Source organism: Dryobates pubescens, chromosome 14 (genome assembly GCF_014839835.1).
Source record: "Dryobates pubescens isolate bDryPub1 chromosome 14, bDryPub1.pri, whole genome shotgun sequence".
Lineage (NCBI taxonomy): Eukaryota > Metazoa > Chordata > Aves > Piciformes > Picidae > Dryobates > Dryobates pubescens.
In genome coordinates, this window is record NC_071625.1 from 2,460,704 (window position 1) to 2,480,476 (window position 19,773).

The 19,773-nt window shown below is 50.8% G+C and overlaps 1 protein-coding gene across 3 annotated transcripts; it reads right to left on the reverse strand.

The window, feature by feature from the left end:
• Nucleotides 1-381: 381 nt before the first annotated feature.
• Nucleotides 382-19,585, reverse strand: FAM83H (family with sequence similarity 83 member H). Of its 3 annotated transcripts, none has more exons than XM_054167242.1 (5): nt 19,498-19,585; nt 6,444-6,904; nt 5,284-5,448; nt 4,838-4,962; nt 382-3,317 (listed from the first exon to the last, which is right to left on the reverse strand). In XM_054167242.1, the coding sequence occupies exons 2-5, from the start codon at nt 6,888-6,890 to the stop codon at nt 668-670; spliced, it is 3,387 nt and encodes a 1,128-aa protein (XP_054023217.1). In that variant the 5' UTR covers nt 6,891-6,904; nt 19,498-19,585; the 3' UTR covers nt 382-667. The 3 variants fall into 3 exon arrangements, with proteins under 3 accessions (XP_054023217.1, XP_054023219.1, XP_054023216.1); XM_054167244.1 differs by lacking the exon at nt 19,498-19,585 and adding an exon at nt 8,919-9,273; XM_054167241.1 differs by lacking the exon at nt 19,498-19,585 and adding an exon at nt 8,689-9,273.
• Nucleotides 19,586-19,773: the final 188 nt, after the last annotated feature.

The window sequence follows — 19,773 nt, forward strand, 5'->3', positions numbered from 1 at the left end:
TGAACCTGCAGGCTCATCTGGACAGCTCTGAAGCTTGGTACCAAGCTACTACAAACAAACCAACAAGAGAACAGAACTGCTAGGCTTAGAAAGTGCTAACTCTGAAAGCTGAGCAGGTGCTGCTAGACAAGACCATAACCATAGGTAAGAGCAAAAAGTTCTTTACAAGTTCCTTCCCCCTCCTGTAAACCTTCCAAAAGATGCCTCCCATATTTAAGTCATTATTAGAGAGGAAGAAATGGTAACTGTACCTGAGAAAGAACTCTTCCAGTTAATGCTCTCTGGGTGTCTCTGTATTTTTCTTCCCTGGACTGACCTCAAGCATTCTATTCTTTCACTTATTTTTTCCCCTCTGCAAGTGGAATGGTTTTGTCTGCTGAAAATATTCCCTGAGCATGACATAAAGGAACTCTTAACTTTATTTCTTTGGTTTTAAGCATCCTGGCACTTTTAATAATTTTATTTGGAAATAAAATGTTGTGTGTAAGGTTGCCTGACACCAGGTGACTTTATAGCATGGTATCCACAGGAGCCTAATGCTGAGCACGTTCCCCTCACTAAGCACAAGGAGCACTGCCTGTGGTGCCCAGAGCCACCACAGACCAGGGCCTGCCTCGCTGCCCACGGACAGTCAGTGATTCTGTGGAATTCAAGAGTACTTCTAGGATCATTTTTTGGTCTTGAAGGTCCCCAGGATTTTGGGCATGAATTTCCCCATCTTCTTGTCTTTGGCATCCGTGTCGTACTCTTCCTCGCTCTGAGCCGTGTGTTCATCCTTCTTGCAGAAGACCTCAAACCTGCTGTAGACTCTCTTCTCCTTCCTCATGTTCTCCATCTTTTTCAGCAGGGTGTCTCTGTCCTCCGAGGGCTGCCGCTGAAGGTTCCGCTTCTGGCTCCCAAAACTCTCCGACCTGTGGATGTTACAGCTCTTCTCCTTCTCCCCTTTCCTTTCCAAGCTCGTTGTCGACCTGGAAAGATCAGGGTTGCTGGTGGACGGGAGTTGCTTGGCCAGTTCAGCTCTGTTCTTCTGACTGTTTGCAGAGATCTGTTCCAAGATCACCTTGGTGTCGTCGCGGAGGTTGCTGCTGTAGAGGATGTTGGCTGTGGATGAAGGGAATCTGCCCTGTGCCGGCTGGCCGCTCTTGGCAGGGAGTGCTGCTGCGAACTTAGGAGGCTTTTCTTCCTCCATCATCTCCTGACTGTCCCCTATGGAAGATCGCTTGAGAGCCACGCCCTGCTTGTCGGATTTCCCGCTCTCAGAGGCGGCTTCCTCGTCCGGCTTCTTCTCAGCCTTTGGGTTCAGAAGCTGCTTCAGCCGGAGCGACCCTTTCCGTAGGAATTCCATCGGGTTCTGCTCTTGCTTTGAGCAGTCCTCCTCAGATTTATTGAGGGAGCTGTCAGAGCCTTGGCTTCTTGATAAGCTCTCGAGAACCGACGTGGGACTCGGCCTGAGCTGTGGTTTCTTTGGTTCGACGTTGCCTAATTTCTGGGCGTCGTCCTTGAATGTCACTCTTTCCTTTTTGTCTGGAAGGGTCAGTTTCTGAGTGTCTCCTACAAATATCAGGCTCTCCTTCTCTGGCAGAGCAGGTTTATTGTCTATGGGGTAGAACCGAGAGGATAACTTGTCCACCTTGGTGCTGAGGTGTGCTAGGGGATCTCTGCCGAAGGCGTCAGCCAGCTGGGGAGGCGACGAGGCCATTCCAAACGCTCTCTCGGCCTCTCCGTGCATTTTGTAAGTACTGCAGGAGTCTTTGGAGTCCAGCACCCTGCTCTCCAGAATCTTATACTGCACAGACTTGGTGCACTTCTTCTCTGCATTCTGTGATTCCTCCTGTAGATAGCTGGCAACAGCTTTGGTGTGAGTGACTGTGGCTCGCTCTGTGTCTTTGCCCACAGCTTTGTACTTCTCTAGGAGTTCTGCCACTTTGGATGAGGCAGCTGTCTTTATGGTTTCATTGTCTTTTGTCACCTCACTAGACATCTGTTCTTTTTGGATCATCTGAACCTTTTCTATTGTGGTGTTAGGCTGATCTAACTTGGCAGCACTGAAGATCAGAGAGGACCTGAGTCTCGAGCTCCTCTGGATCAAAGGATTTATCCTGGACCTAAAGGCATCTTGTTTCATCATAGGAGTTTCTTCACCTACTCGATCGGGATCTGCAAATTCTTTGGCACCTTCAATTCCCAGTGGCTTGCTGTTAAAAGACAAGGGAGATTTGAATGCTGGGAGGAGGTCAGTGGTGTGCTTTGTGTGGGTGTCCCCAAGACTATCATTGTATGCCTCTGATTCCATGGGCATTGGAAGACCTTCTTCAGGTTCGGACTGGTAGGCACTAAGGTATGAAGAGATCCTCCAGTTTCGCAAGCCCGTTCTGTTCTCCTGGGTGTTCTTGTCTTCATCTTGGTCCTCCTCTTTGTCCTGTAGGAACAGGCGCTGTTCCAGGCTTTGCTTCTGCGTTGGAGAAGTCTGGCAAATAAATTTCTGTCCTATGTTCTGCCTTCTTAACATCATCCCCATGGGGCCATTGCCTGCAGGATTCAACTGATCAGAGCCGTGCCTCACTTCCCGAGAAGAATTTGAAGGCACATAATCCAGCCTCAAGGGGAAACCCTCTTGTGGGAAACCAGACTCCAGTTCGGGGTATCTGGACCCCTCTCCATAGTCTTCCAGTTCATTGAAGCCTGGCCTGCCACCACGGAGTCTCTCGAAGAGCCCCTGAGACCTGCCCGGGAGATGGGGATGTTCGAACTGGTACTGGTAGAACTGATCCTTCTGAAAGTGGCTAGCCTGGATCTTAAACTCGTCCATGTTGTTCATGAACATCTGCCTGGCGTACTGCTTGGAAGAAGCAAAGTTCTCAAAGGTCCCTTCTGCAAAACTGTGTCTCTTGAAAGCATCCAACTCCAGCTGCTTGGAACGGAGGAAGCCCCTGACGGGGTCCATCTGGGAGTTCTCCATCTCCACCTTTTTGTACATCCGCAAGGCCGAGCCCTCCACGGTGTGCCGCAGCATGTCGTCCCGGCGGAAGTTGGACAGGAAGTACCTGTCCGGGTCCACGCGGTCCATGAAGGAGGGGAAGAGACTCTCATCCCTCTGGAATGACATCAGGGGGGCTTTCTTTGGAAAGAAAGGCATGTTATTGCCAAAAGGGGCCATGGCAAAGTTGTTCTCCAACTTGGCCAAGACGTTGGCTGGAGGAACGAGAGGCTCTGACTGCGCGAAGAGGATTCGGAACTCTTCGTCGAAGCTGGCCACCAGCTCCCCCTGGAAGATGTGTGCAATGCTGCGGTGGATCTTCTCAAAAGACCACATGAAGCTGCAGGGAGAAACACAGGGAGTCACAGTGTGTTGGCATCAAGCACCTCCACTGCACCACCTTGCTTTAAACCATTTAGTCCCAAGTAATGGGACTTCAGAAACCCTTTTGTGGTGTGGTGTGGGGTGCTCAGTGACAGGACAAGGAACAGCAGGTACAAGCTGGAACAGAGAGGCTCCACCTCAACACACCAGGCACTTCTTTATGGGGAGGGGGACAGACCCCTGGAGCAGGCTGCCCAGAGAGGTCATGGTGTCTCCTCTGGAGACTTTCAGGACCTGTGTGGATGTGCTCCTGTGCAGCCTGCCCTAGGTGATGCAGCGCTGGCAGGGAGGTTGGACTTGATGATGTCTGGAGATCCCTTCCAACCTCTAACATTCTGTGATTTGACTGCTGACTATGCCCTCTCCCTGGGGATATTCAAGGTGAGGCTCAGCAGGGCTCTGGGCAACCTGATCTAGTTGAGGATGCCTCTGCTGACTGCAGAGAGGGTTGGAGTGGATGATCTTTGGAGGTCCATTCCAATCCAGACCACTCTGTAATTCTATGATAAGAAAGCTTACAGCTTAGGCAGCCATTGCACCCTTTTGTTCCCAGCCTCTCAGTCACCACTTGCTTTGGCCTCACATCTTTGTAGAGGGTTTCACAAGGCAATAAACAGCTCCTGTTCTACAAGCCAACCAGTGGTCACAACAGCAGCAAAGCAAGCTGATGAAAATCCTTCTACCAAGTAGATGTTCCTGCAGTTGGTTTTATAACTAAAATCTTGCACCCATCTCTAAACAGAGCAGAAGGATCAGCTTGGGAACTGCAGCAAGCCCAGCCTTGCCTCATGGGAGGGAAAACCACAGAGCCCTGGGAAGCCACTGGCAGGCACAGGAGTAACAGGAAGACAGCTGGGATCAGACAGCAGGGATGTACCAAGGGCAAACCATGCCTGACCCAATCTGCCTGCCCTGGACAGAAGGAAGCTGGCTGCATGGACATGGGGACAGCAGAAGATGAAGTTTTTCTGAACTTCAGCAGGGGTTTCCATGTGCCCTTTGCAGAAGTGTCTTTGTGGCCAAATTGAAGAACTGTGGACTGCAGGAGAGTGCCCTGCAGTAAGTGGGACAGTGGCTGGACCAAGGCCTGTCAGGTGGTGGCCAGGGACTTGAAGTGTGGCTGCAAACAGCTATAAATGGTGCTCCTCAGGGGGCAGGACTTGGGAAAATAGTCTATAGCTGTCTGTGTCGTTGATGGCCTGGACAACAGGACACTGTGCACCCTCAGCAAGCTTGCAGATGACACCAAAATGTGGGGATGGGACAGCTGGTGTGCCAGGCAGGGGCACCTCAACAGGCTGGGAAATGTGCTGACAAGAGCCTCATTGAATCCTGCAAAGGCAACTGATTTCTTTCCTTGCAGAAAATCGCTGCTCAGTGTCCCTCAGGGAGAAAGACTTTTGCCAGTGATGTTCCTTTGGAAGCACTGCTTCACCATTTACCAGCCTCCTCACCAACACTGGGACGTGTTCTCACCTGTAGTTGCCACTCAGCACCACCATGCAGTCCACCAAGAGGAATTTCTCCTTCACATGGCCTTTGAAGGACATCCCTGTGCGGCAGTAGTAGGTTGGGCCAGAAACTGTCCTCACCCTTAGGAACTGCAAACCAGACAAGGCACTGACTCAGTTGGAAGCTGTTACTCCCCTCTCCCTGCCCCTCCTTCTTCCCCTTGATCTTTTAACTTCTACTCTGTCACCACTCCTGTACTTCAGCTCTAGCAATTCTGTCTGTGCACACAGTGGATAGATAAATCTGTTTCTGACTGTGTGCTCAGCCCTTTACTGTTGTGCCAGCTCTCCACTCATCTCTCACTTGGCTCTGGCCTATTTTGCCCCTTCTCAGGTTTTACTGTCAGAACAGCCCTCTGAGTGCCCCTCAGGATGCAGACTAGGGGCAGGGCAGGTCCTTGGTTTGCTCACCTCCACGTAGTTCAGATTGACTCTGCACTTAGCAGCTGTATCCAGGAAAAGCTGCGAGTTCATTTCATCCAGCAGGATGTAGACAGGCACCCTGCGAGCAGCAGCATCCAGCACCTCGAACAGCAGATCTACATCAGTGAAAATGTCCATCACTATGGCTACCACCTAGGAAAAGAACACCAGAGAGCCATCACCAACTCGGCCTGCTCCTGCCCTGACCCATCGCATTCCCCAGCACCTCGTGTTCCAAAGCTGCCCTGGCTCCATTTCAGCCTTTTTAAACAGGAACTTTCCCATCTAAAGGTTCCTTTAAACACCAAGGGCCTCAGGAGTAGAAGGAGAATGGCTGCCTAAGGAGCATAAGCTGTATGTGAGGGTGAGAGGTGAGGCAGAGCCCTCACTGCTGCTGAGCATTCCCTTACTCATGAAGCTGATGCCAGCAGGGATTTTTTTGGTCACGTAACCTACACTGGAAGGTTGTATGGAGCTGCCTGGCCACTGCCTGCTCACCCCCTCCAACACACCCAGGCCATTTCCAGATAAACTCCTGACTCATGTTCAGTTGACCACTACATAGTTCAATCTATATGCTGATCATATAGGCAGTAGCTGCAAAGCTCTGTCTCCCTGTTCTCCCCAGCTCTTCATTTTGTCAGTGAGTAGAAATACCTGATGGAAGGCTGTAAGGAAGATGGAGTCAAACTTCTCAGTAGCACCCAGTGAAAGGACAAAAGATAAATTGAAATACAGCAAATTCTAGTTAAACTTAAGCAAAACCTCCTTTACTGTAAGGGTGATTGAACACTGGAATGGGTTGCCCAGAAAGGTTGTGGAGTCTCCATTCCTGAAGATACTCAAGGACATGCTCTAGGTAACCCTCTCTAATCAACTCTGCTTTGAGCAGGGGGGCTGCAATAGACTCTCTCCAGAGGTCCTTTCCAACCTCAACTATTCTGTGAACTCTTAGTACTTCAGCATGGCCTAGAACACAACTTCCATTAGACCAGAGAGCAGAGGCTAACTTGGATACTAGTTTTAAGAATCATCCTTCCCCTCTGTCAGGTCCTGGGAGCAACGGTGAGGGAATCAGCTGAGGACCTGATTCATCTTTCACACAGATACAATTCCATCTGTGCTTCAGTTGGGTTTTTCACTCTCACCTGTTGAGCTGCTCGGATCATTCTGCGAGCCTCCTCCTTAATGCTGGGGTTGTCTGGGGGCGGTGGCTGCACCAGAGTTGTCACCTCTGTTCCCCTGAACCCAAAGACCATTGGCCAGCCCAGGTCAAGCTCTGGGACGGCGAGGTCTGAGTTCATGGGCCAGTAAGTCCCAGAGGATCCATCCATGTCGTTGTCACCTGCGGCGTCCGTGCTTCCCTCCTGATGGGCATACTGGGGCTTCTGGAGGTTCTGGATGATGTGATCCACCTCTGAGTTGCAAAGAAAATCAGGGGCTGCTTCGTCTGCCAGGAAGCGCTGGTAGCTCTCCTTGCCCTCCTCGGTGAGCACATCCAGAGCCAGGCGGTAATACTCCTTGTAGTGGGGGGGCAGGTAGTTGGGGTCGAGGGGATTGTCCCCCTGCGAGGAGCTTTGCGAGCGCCGAGCCATGAGGGGAGGGAGAGCTGCAAAGAGAACAACCACCCATGAGAGCAGCTTCACTCCAGTGACACATCACAGACACCTCATACACGGAGAGGGCTGGGGGCTCAGGCGGCGGACTCCAAAGAGGAGAGCTTAAAAGCGCACTGAGTAATGCTGGACAAAGTTCAGCATCCCAAACAGATGGGATGAACTTCCCTGCCCTCAGGCAGAGGTGCTGACCACTTCAGCTTTGACCTTCAATTAATGTTGATGCTTGGGCAGTCTTTCCCTGGGGCTCCAGCACTGAGGTGCCCACAGAGGCTTCCTGACAAAACAGAGCTTGGCTGTCCTTGGATACTCACACAAAGTTACAACAGGGAAAAAATATGCACTTAATGTAAAGAGAGCAGCTAAGTCTAGCAGGTCCCTGTGCAAAGTCTTCTAACAAACAGTCCTCTTGATGGTCTACACATCTAAACTTAGAGTCTGAACTGCCTGTAGATTCATCTTCCCACTCTAATTCTCAGTCTGTCTTCCCTCTCTACAGCAGTCCACTCTGTACTTCCATTTCGGTGTACTTGAGACACCTGCTCTTAACTATTTTAGCAGTGCCTTTTAGCAAAACACTCCCAGAGCTCCTTTGCTCTTGGATAGGAGACCAGCATATCCAGGTGTAACCCCTGGGGAGGATGAGCAGCCATGCAGACAGCAAACTTGCTCCCAACAGTGATGGTCACAGCCAACCACAAAACCAGCAACAAAGCAGCAGAAGAGCCCTGTGATACTCACTGGACCACTGAAATGAGAGAGGGAAGATGATGTTGATGAAGTGGTGGAACTATTTTAATTCAGTATTTTATTGATCAATGTAATCATTTCAATGCTGTTATAACCCAAGAAGACAGACCCTTAAGTGCCAGCTAATGCTGTCAGGTAAGGAACAGACAAAATAACACCAATGCACTGCTTCAGAGGGAACTCACAACCTGAGTGTGTTGTGAATATGGAAGCCTCAATCCTCGTGTCATGAAAAGGGCTATCATAAATCTGCACTATGACTCTTCAGTCTAGAGGAGGTATCTGCAAAATGACCAGGCACAGCTGCCCATTTCCTCCTCTGGCACACGAACTAAACCGGCATGAAACTAAACGAGCAAGTAGTGGGAAGCTCTTCTGCTCCATTGTACTTACTCTGCGGAACTCCTTCCCACGGACGTTGTAGGATGGTTAGAGAAAGCGTGTGTAAATGGGGCAGGCAGGTAGTACTTTGACAGAACACTTTCCCACCATCCCGCAATTTGTGGCTGGAAAGGTAGGTCAGGAAACACAAGGGGGAAGGCTAATCCGGGCAGTTTTTGCAGCACAAGGAGTCACTTTTGTTCCCTAAGGATTAGTGGTAGTCAACCTATTAATGAAGACGCAGGGAAAATAGTACCAGCGAAGAAACTGACTTTATGGAAAAGCAGAATGCTCCTCATGGTTGCCTCTAAGCCCCCAGCCCCCGGGAGAGAACAAACAGGGAGCGGGAGGGAGCCCTGCTAGCCCGCAGCGCGGAGCTGGCGCGGCGCAGACGGAGCCGGAAGAGCTGGGGGCGTGCGGGGGGAGCGGGCGGCAGGCGCCCGTGCCCCGCCGCGCCGCCCGTGCCCCGCCGCGCCGCCCGCCCTGGTGCGCTGCTGGCAGGAGCAGCCTCTGCGGGGCGGCTGCCCGCGCCCCCCCCGCCCTGCCGTGTGTGTGCACCGAGCGCGGCCCCGGCGGGACGATGCGCCGCTGCCGGCTGCCCCGGGCCGCGTCCGCACCCCGCCTCGGGCTGCTCGGCCCAGCCTACCTCCCGCCCACGGCCGTACTGGGGTCTCGCCAGCCTCCGAGGCCTCGGCGAACAGATCCGTGTTGTCCGCAGGGCCGGGAGCGGCCAGGCGGGGAGCCCCGGCAGGCTCCGTGGTCGGGCAGGCCGGGAGGCCCCGGGAGCGGCCGGCTCGGGAGCCCCGGGAGGGGCCGGGCCGGGAGGCCCAGGGAGCGGCCAGGCCGGGCGGGGCTGCCAAGTCCCTGACGCTTCACCTGTGGAAGCAGCTGGCGAGGGCCGCAGCGAACACCTGAACTGGAGCGCACCCAGCTCTGGAGCCTGAGCAGGCCTCTGGCTACCTGACAGAGCTGGAAAATCTGCGCCGTCACCATCTTTGGCTCGCAAGAAGAGAAAGAAGGAGGGAGATGCCTCATCTTTGCTCAGCCAGCTGCTTCTTAGAAGTTAGTGCTGAGAAAGCACCAGCAGATCCTGCTTGGAAAGAGCCTACAGCCTGCTGAGTCTGCCACTCCTGCCTTCACCCAGGCAAGGTTCTCATCGTCAAGCCTCCTCACTTCCTGCCGCTGCTGTTAATGATTTCCCAAAGAGAACACAAATCTGAGCATGGTGAAATAAACCCCAGAAATCATCTGCCACCGACAGCCGCTCCTGCGTGGACATGAGGACCAGTCCCTAGCAAGTAGGTTCAATAAGAGCAGCTCCAAGCATGTCTGACCATTAACCTGCTCCAAAGGAAGGGCAGGAAGACTGTATAAAAGAAAGAATCTGTTTCCCCCCCAGGAAGACCCCAGGTTACCCTGAGCCCAGGTGTGAGGAAATTCTAGAGTTTGCTGACTTTTGAAGTCTAGGTGCCAGGTACTTCAATCCCTCCTGAGCAGATCTTTGTTTTGGTTTGGGAAATGAAGGTGAGGAAGCCTCTGGAGGTGCCATGTTCCTGACTGGGTTCTGTTGCAGCTTGTCTGAGGCAGCAGCTGGAAGGCTCTGGGTGGGCAACGTGCTCTGCGTGCAGGGGAGGCCTGGGAGCAGCCTGCCAGCGCTGACAAGTGCCTGCAGGACAGGTGGGGAGGGACTCTGTAGCAGGGAGTGTGGTGATAGAACAAGAGGTAACAGCTTTAAACTGCAAGAGGGGAGATTGAGATCCCATATGAGGAATAAACTCTTCACTGTGAGGGTGATGAGGCACTGGAACAGGCTGTGGCCATCCCTGGAGGTGTTCAAGGCCAGGCTGGATGGGGCTCTGAGCAGCCTGCTCTAGTGGAAGGTGTCCCTGCCCATGGCAGGGGGCTGGAACTAGGTAATCGTTAAGGTCCCTTTCAACTCAACTCTCTGTTCACAGAAGTTCAGTGCCCCCAGGCAGTACCAGAGTAGCTCTAGTGCTGCACAGCATGTCTGTGTGTGCTCTGAGGTAAACACAGCAGGACACTTGGCATGGCTGCATGGCTGCATGGCTGCATGACTGCAGGAGCAGCAGTTTCACCTCCACACAGCACATTGGCTGTTTGTGCCCTGGAGTGCATCTCTTCATGGCATTCCTGATGGGAGCAGATCAGGTCTGGCATGAAACAGCCTATGTGATAACTGAGCAGGACTTTCATTTGAAAAGTACCTTCCATATTCTGCAACTCTCAAGAGAGAACTAACTCACTGAGGAGGCTGCAGAGAGTGGAAGCACGTCACACTTCTTGGGAATCACCTGGAGTACAAATTCATGAGGAAGCAGTCACCAGCAGAGCTTTTGCTTTCCATGCTCCCTGCAAGTGTGCAATGCTGATGCACTCTTTCCAAGCAGGCTCCTGCTGCTGTCCATCCTGCAGAGTTCATGCAGGTTCTGCACTCAGCTAATGGGGGGATGTGGTTTGGTTTTAGGGGTTTCTGCCAAGTTTCAGCTCCTGAGAACAGCTATCTGCAGCTGGCAGAGCTCTGAGGTGCTGCTTCTAACGTGATGTGAAGCTGCCAAGTACCAGGCTGTGTCTCTAGCTCTAGGTCAAGTATTTCACTATTTGACAAGTGAAATGGGCTGAAAACGAAAACATACAGTTTATGGCCAGTACTTGTTTGCCACAGTGAGGTTTCTAAGATAGAACTGTGTTTTTTCCATCTAGTTAACTAGTTTGGGTCCACTCAGCATGTGCCAGTTTTGACAGCAGGGTGCTGGATGCTGTGGAAGACCAAAGATCCTCAGAGATGAGATATGTGACTCACTACTAGCATTTGACTCTGGAAATGAGTATTCTGTTTACTGTGTAGGGCATTGAGGACGTGCCATGCCAGGAAGGGCAGCTGAGTGTAAGCACTTTCTCGTTCTCTCACACCCAGGAGGCCTGGAAGAGCAAAAGGAAGGAAATATTTGGCAGAAGCAGTTAAATTTGGGTGAGAGCTCTGCAAAATGCTTAGCCCATGTGGGCCCCTGCTTAGAACTGATTGTCAAAGGCTCTCTTAGCAATTCTTTGCTCTATGCCTTGGTCCCTGCACCAGGAGTGCACTGACCATCTGGTCAGGTTTCCTCTATCCAGGGTGACAGAAGATGAGGGCACACATTATTTGGTTGGTATTCTTGCCTGGCTGTGCTTTCCTAGGTTATGGTGGTGTCTAAACTGTAAGAGGACCTGCAGGAAAGGGTTGCTTCTTTGCTTGACCTTCACCTGCAGGCCTATTTTCTGCAGCTTCCTTCAGCCCAGGAAAAGACAGATGTTGTATTCCTGGAAATCAGAACTACCACAGCTGTCAAAAGTAAACCAAGTTACAAACCCAACTACAGCAAAGGCACATGGAAACTTGTAACTCCTGGTTAATAGAGGATCTCCCTTTTTTTATAGGCATGCTTATGTTATTTAATTAGGATTTTAATGTTATTTTAATTGCTAGTCACCATTTATAAATGTTTATGAGACAAGATACAGAGAATCTAGTGAAAAATGAAGATGCTGTAGGGAATGATGTGTGGCACCTCCACGCTGCTCTTGACTGTTTCTGTAAGGGGCAATGAGATATTCTGTAGTCCAGGTATAGTTCAGGAGCTGAATTGTTTATGGTTACAGGAGGAGGGATCACACACATCCAGCATCTGCAGCTGTGAAGTGCTGGGACATATCACCTGTCCAAAAAGAACCACTCAACATCCCTCCTTCCATGTGCATGACAGGAACTGGAAAAGTGAGACCCTAGAGACCTTAAGACAAAAGCCCCAGAGTCACAAACCATGCAGTGTACCACCTGAAGGGAACAGAAAGGTCAGGCACACCTCCAGCATCCCTCACACCTCCAGCAGCTGTAACTCTATCAGGGAAAGCACAGGAGGCAGAGAGCTGCCTCTGTGCTGCACAAGGAAAAGACTGCATCCTGACAATACCACCAGGGGAGAAGTGCAGCCATGGTTGTTGTGGTTTAATGCTGGGGGGGGAAGGGAATTTTCAACCCACCACAGCTGTAAACCCCATCTGATGAGCAGCACACACTGATGTGGGAAGCTCTTTAAGACCACCATGCATCCTGGCACATGCTGCTACTTACCCTGCTGGCCAGTTCCAGTGGTCTGAGAGGAAGACAAAAGAAAAATTCCAGCACCAATTAGGTAGCAAGGGGAAAAATATCTAACTTCTGCCTGTACCTAGCCCTTAAGCCTTGGGTAAACTGCATATAAAATGTAAACTATAATCAGGGGAGCAATTCAGGTGTCTGCACACAGGTGCTTAATGTCACTTGGGATGCCCTAAGGCATCCTGGCCTCCAGCTGCCTCTCTGGAGGCATCCATAACCTCTCTGGACAACCTCTTCCAGAGTCTCACCACCCTCACTGTAATGAATTTCCTCCTTACATCTACTCTACATCTGCCCTTTTTCAGTTTAAAGCTATCACCCCTTGTCCTGTCACTACATGCTCTTCCAAAGAGCCCATAAATGGCCCTAAAAATAACACTCAACACCTAAGATTAGGAGCTAGGATTGCTCCTCAAGGTCAGAGTCATTAAATAATTGCAGATGTATAACATGCCTCATGCAATCTAATTGCCTGCAGTTCCCCTTCATAGGTGATAGAGAGTAAGTGAATCAAATCAAAGGAGTATGGGATGAGATTCACCTTCCCATACAGATGCTTAAACTTTGCCAAGTCTTCTGTTAATCCTTTTCCCAGAGACATGAACAAATCATCCTTCCAAAGCTTCAGGCCTCAGCCTTCACTTTTGTAACATCCAAGATCACCTTGAGCCTGTCATATAATCCATTCTACCAAGATCCAGTATGAAGCTTTGAACACTCCTGCCTAGGAGAGGTTTCAGTCTTCAACTGGGAGGAAAGAAATTAGAGCAGGGTTGGTTTGTGGTTTTACTCAGTTGTGCTTTCAAGCACAACTTCTGCAGTAGGACAGATCAGTCTTGCTCAACTTCACACACCTCCATTGCAAAACACCTCCATGAATGCCTGGTCTCCATGCCACCCAATGTAGTGAATGCAGTGAAGTGAGGTCCCACACTAAAGCAGACACTCCAGTTATGGCTGATAAGTCCTACCACTACTGTCCAACATTTTGTGAGCCATCACATTGTACTCACTAAGAAGAGTTCTTTTGTTTTCTGTTCCAGGCCCAGTTCAGACTGCAGCCAGCAGAATGGAACCTGACCTTCTGATGGTTCCCTTCAGTGTTTTATGAGACAGAGTTGCCTCCTTGCCCCTGCTTGTGCAGCCCTGGCTATTGCCATGGCCTTGCACTGCAGCTCACTGGCTCCTCTGATACCCACTCATTACTGCAGTGGCTGTTGGGGTACAGTCTCCTTTTTGGTAAGTATGAAATGGATCCTTAGTTAGTTCCATTAATAGCTAATTGTGGTTCACCAGTTTATCAAGCCATCCAAGGTGCTCTGCCAAGATAGGTACTTGCCCTATCTCCTGTTTTCATTGACTTTCACTATAATCAAGCACCTAAAAGCTTTATCACAAGGGGTTTTACTTCACTGATCAAAATATTAAAGAGGGAAGACATAACTTTATGCAAATCTGTTAAAAACAAACCTATCCTGTTAACAACAATGACATCTCTTGGCTCTTATCATGCCACTCTGCTTTTATACATCTGTCAGCTCTCCTGTCACCCATCTTCTTTCTGGGTGGAGAATCCTCTCATTCAGCCATTTCTTGTATGGAAACTGTTCCATGCCTCTGGTGAGCCTCTCCTCTCTTCTCTGAACTTGATTCAGTTTATTCTTATTAGAGATAGTGGGGCTGGAGCTGCAAGATGGAACTGAAATATGGCTGTATATTCAGGGTTTACATTCTGCTCCTGTCCTAAGAAGGCACCCTGTTTTCTGACCATTAAGGAGCAATAAGCATCCTGCTGATTCATAAGGTAGGATTACTCTGCTTTGTGGCCTTTTCTTTCAGTCTCACTGTTGCTGAACTGCCCCAGTGACAACCCAAGTGGCTACAGGCAAACAGCCCTGCTGGTTTGGTTGAATATGCAGCCTCAGTAAGACTCTGACCAGAGGCAGAATCCCACTGTAGCAGATGAAGGATCAGCAATTATGAAATTGGTTCTTGCACAAGAGGGTCTCATAACCTAGGTCACATCAGTCATGCCAGACAAAAGAGAAAATTGAGCTCAGAGGTACAAAGGAACAGCTGAGAGATGTGCAAGTTCAGCACTGTACATGTAATCAGTTTGGAAGAGAAGTGGTCTGTAGGCACTGTACTGCAGATAGCTCCTACAGGGACATTTGAAAGCCAAATACTTGATGGTGTTCCTTAACCTAAGGAGAAGCATGGGAGAACCACCACCATAGCTCCATGGAGCCCAGCATGAAGAGCACACAGTCCAAGAGGAAACACTTGTGAATTTCTATTCACAGGTATTCCACACTGGCTTTCATTTATCATCTGACAAGTCCCCACACTGGCTCTCATCTTCTCCATACAAGCCCTGCAGTAATCTGCATCTCCTGTTCCTCTGATTTTGCAGTCACTCAGAGCTGGTATTTCATTGAGTCAGGAAAATAGTATTGATCCCCTGTGCCTTCTGCCCACGTGTTCTAGAAGGCTGTTACCATCATCTGGCATTTCATGCAGTTCTCTGCTGTCCTAAGCAAGCACTTCATAAAAGCATGCTCATAAACTGAGAAGTATCAGAACACCAGTCATGGCAAACTGCAAGCTGCAATCCCTTCTCCTGAAATCCTTCCTCTAAGCATAGCAGATGGGAAGAAAATGGAACATGGACAGAGAAGTCTACAAACAAGTATTCACCACACTAACTCTTCAGAACTTACTTCTTAGCATACTAATATGGGGCAGTTGTTGGCTGTTTTTTCAGGAGGAAGCTGAAGGAGAAGAAGAAGGCAGGCTTTGTAGCTGGTTATGAGTAACTCCTCCCATGCTTAGGGGCAGTGGATAAAGAAGAGCAGGAAGGAGCTTGTTGAAGACTTAACAAGTGGGAGATGAAGGCTGATATAATGGGCTGATGAGAGGCTGGTGATCAGCAGCAAAGGCCTCCTCCACCCGTCTGCTTAGGCTTTCCCAAGGACACTGGCAGGGTTGCTCCTGTGCCAGTGCACTTCTGTGCAAGGAGCACTACTGCAACCACTCCCCTCCTCAGCCAAAACCCCCCCAAAACAACAGCAGGGGAAAACCAGGAGGAGAGAAAGAGAGCAGGCATCTATCCATGAGCAATTACCAGGATCTTCTTCTAAGAAGGAAGCCTCCAATGAATATGTCCCTTTGGCCTATAGCCTGCTTCTAGTCACACTGGTGAGACTGGGAGTGGCTTTATAGTTTTGATTCTTCTCACAAGCATTCAGGTCTTGTGATCCCCAAAAGCTATCAGAGCTTCTTAATACTGGGCAGAGTCAGCACTGGTGTCAGCACAGGCTACACAAAACAGGGCTCAGACATAAGGAAATGTTTCACCTAGGCAGAGCAGGGAAAAGTCACTGACAGATGAAGCTGGGTGCAGATATTCTGACTTTACTTCTGAAACTAGAAAAAGCAGAGCCCTGCTGGTTTGTGCATCATTTGCTGCCTGTCCATGTTGTGTTCCAGTGCAGTGGGCTTCAACTGTTCTGTTTGGGTTGGTTTGGCTGAAATCTTCGTTTCGGCCCCGCTGAGTGGATGATCACCACAAAGCCCTACAGATTAGAACATAAACACGAGGACCTGCCCTTTGTGCCAGGTGTGAATCAAGAGCAACTGCCCAGTCTAAGCAAAAGGAAATTGGCTCAATATTTCCTTTCTCTCTCTGCTGCTGCCTGATGTCAGCCCCTGCTGATGTCTCAGCACCTCAGGCTGGCTCTATCTTCCTTTCCAGCGCTGACTCCAGTGCTTGTTGTTACGTGTTTTGCCTGCACAGCAAGTTCCCAGACTGCCTCTCTCAGATGATCACTTCCCTGGCAGGACCTGCTTCTCTGCTTCAAGACACTCCCAAAAGCTGAGGCCTTCCCAGGTCTGTGCCCCAGCAGAGGGAACAGCCTGAGGGGAGCAGAGCACTGTCACCCAGGCTGGAAGGGCCTAGCAAGATGTCCAAGACCTCAGGCTTGCATGAAAGCAGAGGCACAGTTTGCTGGGCTTAGAGACCTTGTCTTTTCATTGCCCTGGATATCAGCAAGATGAGAAAGATAACATAGAAGATTTTACTTTAGCCTACTAGACTCCACAGCCAGCCACTAAACCCTCCATCTGTGTGATGGAGGGAGAGCTGGTGCCTTCTAACCCTGCTGCAGCAGACCAAATAACCTCTATTAACAGTGCCAGATCTGCTCATCCTTTCCAGAAGCTCCCCTGCAGGTGCCAGCTGTCTGTGCTAAGGGCAGGACTTCTCTTGGGTTAAGGCCTCTCACTTGCCAGTCTCGGTGAGAGTGCACTTCCAGTTTTCCAGTGTAGCCAGCATTTCCTGGTTCAGCCATGGCAGAGTGCTGGGTATGTTAAGTGCTCTTCTCACCATGCAGGGCTCAGCTGTGTTCCCCAGAACAGCATGGGGAATGTGCAGGTAACAAGCTGAGTTAGACCCTTTCCAGCCATAACTGCATCTGCCAAGTCCTCCCAGCCATTACTGTTCCTCTCTCCATTTTCCTGTCTGTATTCCTGCTGAAGTCTCTCTGTGTTCTCAGCTTTAGGCTGTAGGCTCAGAGTCTGGGTTACTGTTCAAACTTCTCTTTAGAAGATGAAGATAGGGCATTTGTCATTCCTATTACAGTGCCCTGCATACAAGCCCTAGGGCTTTTCTTTTGGTCAGCTGAGCAGCCTGTACTGATCACCCTGTGCTAAAGCATCTGAGTGAGTGTGATCCCACTCTTCACTCTGGATGGGCTTGTGTCAACCTCAGTCACCACTGACTACTGCAGTTCATCTGAAGTTGGGGTCATCAGATGAGAAATTGATTCAGTTTAATCAATTAAATTCACTGAACTTCCAGAGATGACAACTTTTATCTTCCATATTGCACACATTTGTCAACTGATTCCACAAACTGGCAGCACAAACTCTTTCTGTATCTAAGGTGAGCAGTGAATGTACTGGATGCTCCAGGCATGGGGCAGAGTACAACTGGGAGCCTGGCCAGCATCTCAGAACACCTACTGGATTCCCCCCACTTGCTTCTGTTTATCAGTCAGTGCAAGGCATCCTACAAAATATTACTTGCTGGAGAACCAGGCAATGAACTAGACATTCAGAAAGTCCAGGGCATCTTCCTACAGGCCAGGAAGGGAAAAGGAGCAGAAAAGTTTTATGTCCTCATTTTCCTTGTGAGAAAATTGAGAGGCAGCATGTCAGGCAGCTGTCCTGGGCAGGTTTGTCAGTCCAGCCTGCAGAGAGGCACCTGGGCAAAATCCAGGTGTTACAGCTACTGAACAATCAAATGCAGTCCTCTGTGCAAAAAGGGCCTCTTAGAGAGGTCAGAAAACCTCAAGAGGCAGAATCCTTGAATCATTCAGGTTGGAAAGACCTGCCAAGATCATCACATCCACTGCAAACCTCCCACTGCCAAGTCCACCACCTAACCACAGCCCTCGGCGCTACATCTGTGATAGCAGTGCTCGTGCCAAGCTCGCTGTCTTTGTGCCAGCCCCTTCCCGTGGGTTTTCAGTGACTGGGGAGCAGGTACAGGGGACTCTCGGACACAGGACTTCAAAAAAAGGTCCACCAGTTCAAGCTATAATTTGGAGATGGATGCTGCCCTTGCCTTGACTTCCCCCCACATCCCAACTTTAGAAATGCACTCATGAGACTCCCCTTCCTCAGCAGGGCTACAAAAATGCAGCCAAAAGGAGCCTGAGAAGCAGTCCAGAGGTTTTTCCATTTAACCATAATACAAATAGGTAAAATCCCACAGGGTTTGGAGGTGAATTTCAGCTGCTTTAGAAAGCTGTGATTGCCTGAAAAAAATACGCACAGAACACAGACATCTGTGTTGTCAGCCCTGGGACTGCTCAGGCACAATCACACCTGACTGTGGGGTGTGACATTTTCACCTTTGACAGGCAGCTTTCCCTGCAATCACACAAAGAGCATCACTTTTCCTCAGAACAGTACAATTTCCACTGCCAAGCGACAGCAAATACAACTCTCCCTTATTCCCTCAAGTGCAACTCTAAAGCTCCTCGGGTAAATGGCAGTGACACAACTCTCTCTGCCCAGCTGCAGCCCTCCTGTGGCCCTGTAACAGGGCGAGGGTGTGCTGTGTTTTTGTCTGCTCGCCTTTTCATCTGCTGGAAGCAGATGCGGCTGCAGGCTGTGGTCTGGATGCCTGCTCCAGCGCTCTGCAATAGTCACCGCTCTGTTCCGGGGCCACTCTCATTGTCTGCTTCTTACTCACGATGCTTTGGTCTCTATCACAGCTGAGCTTATTGCAACTTCAACAAATCAGATCTTTTCAGCAGATCCTTCTACAGGCATTTCTGTCCCTTGACAACTGCCTCCTCCCCCTCTAACTGTTTCAGAGATAGGAGAACCTCAGTCCCCAGGCCAGGCAAAAGCCATAATGGACCTCTCTTAACCTTAGTCAATTTAGCGAGACTGGGACACAAGGCCTAGCCCTTCCTCTCTGCTCACACACAAAACCTGAGGTCTGTGGGCCGGGCTCACCCCCGTGGAAAGCCCACGGTGAGTGTGTGCACGTGTGCCTGTGCACACACGTGTCCACACGCATCCGTCTGCGCCCTGCGTGTAGCAGCACGACTGTCGGTGTCGCTGCGTGCAGGCTCTGTCGGCAGACAGCTCCACACCCATGCCTGTGCAGCCAGGTCAAAGCAAGTGAAGACACAGTGGGCCCCAGGAGCTGCTTCTTGGCTCTTAGCCTACTGCAGATCTTGGTCTTTCCATCACCACCACCAGTGAAGTCCTCTTTGTCCCAGTCTCTTGGCCACGCCAGAGTTTCCTATCCAGTCTCTTGACTCCCTGTGGTGTCCTATCCAAGAGGAAGGCTGAGTCAGGCTGCCAGATCTGTCCCCAGAGTTCGGAAATACCCACTCCTTGTGTCTTTCGCAAGGGAAGTGGGACACAAGTTTGGTGAAGCATCCACTAAGCAGTTTGGATCAGGTCACTCATGCAGTGGCAGGTTGCTTCGCTCGCCAGCCCCAGTGCCTGCTGCCTGTGCTGGGACCTTCTCTCACCCCCCTGCCTCTCCTGGGACTCTCCCACAGGGCCAGGCATGGCGCAGCTGGGAGCTCCTGCCACCAGAGCCTTTCTGTGCTGAATTAGCCATCTCCTGCCCACAGAGCGCTTGAGGAAGACCCTGTCCCAGATGTGCCAGAGCGCCCAGCCCCACGCAGAGGAGCAGGACGGGACCTCCCCCGGCGCTCCCCACCACCTCACACGGCCGTTCAGGACCCCAGAAGGGGCCTGTCCCTCTCCTACCTTCCCAGGTGAGCCGGGGCAGGTGGTGGGTCGTGCTCTCCGGCTCTCCGCTCCCCTGGACGTGCCTGCAGCCTGATTCACTGGCACCTCCGAGCCAGCAGGATCAGGCTCCACCCAGGGCTTTGGGTGAGTAAGAGCGAGAGAAAGGCAAACTCTGGAGAGTTATTCCCTCCCCAGGATTGCAGGGGAGCCAGAGATAAGGGCTGCACATTCCTGAGCCGCAGGCGGCCTCTCCCTTCCCGTCTGCCCGGAGCCTGTCAGACCAGATCGGGCCTG

Coding starts and splice junctions, on each gene's coding strand:
- FAM83H (XM_054167242.1), bottom strand. CDS start 6,890: ATGGCTCGGCGCTCGCAAAGCTCCTCGCAGGGGGACAATCCCCTCGAC. Junction 5,449..6,443: donor TGATCCGAGCAGCTCAACAG/GTGAGAGTGAAA, acceptor TTCTTTTCCTAG/GTGGTAGCCATAGTGATGGA. Junction 3,318..4,837: donor GTGCTGAGTGGCAACTACAG/GTGAGAACACGT, acceptor TTCTCCCTGCAG/CTTCATGTGGTCTTTTGAGA.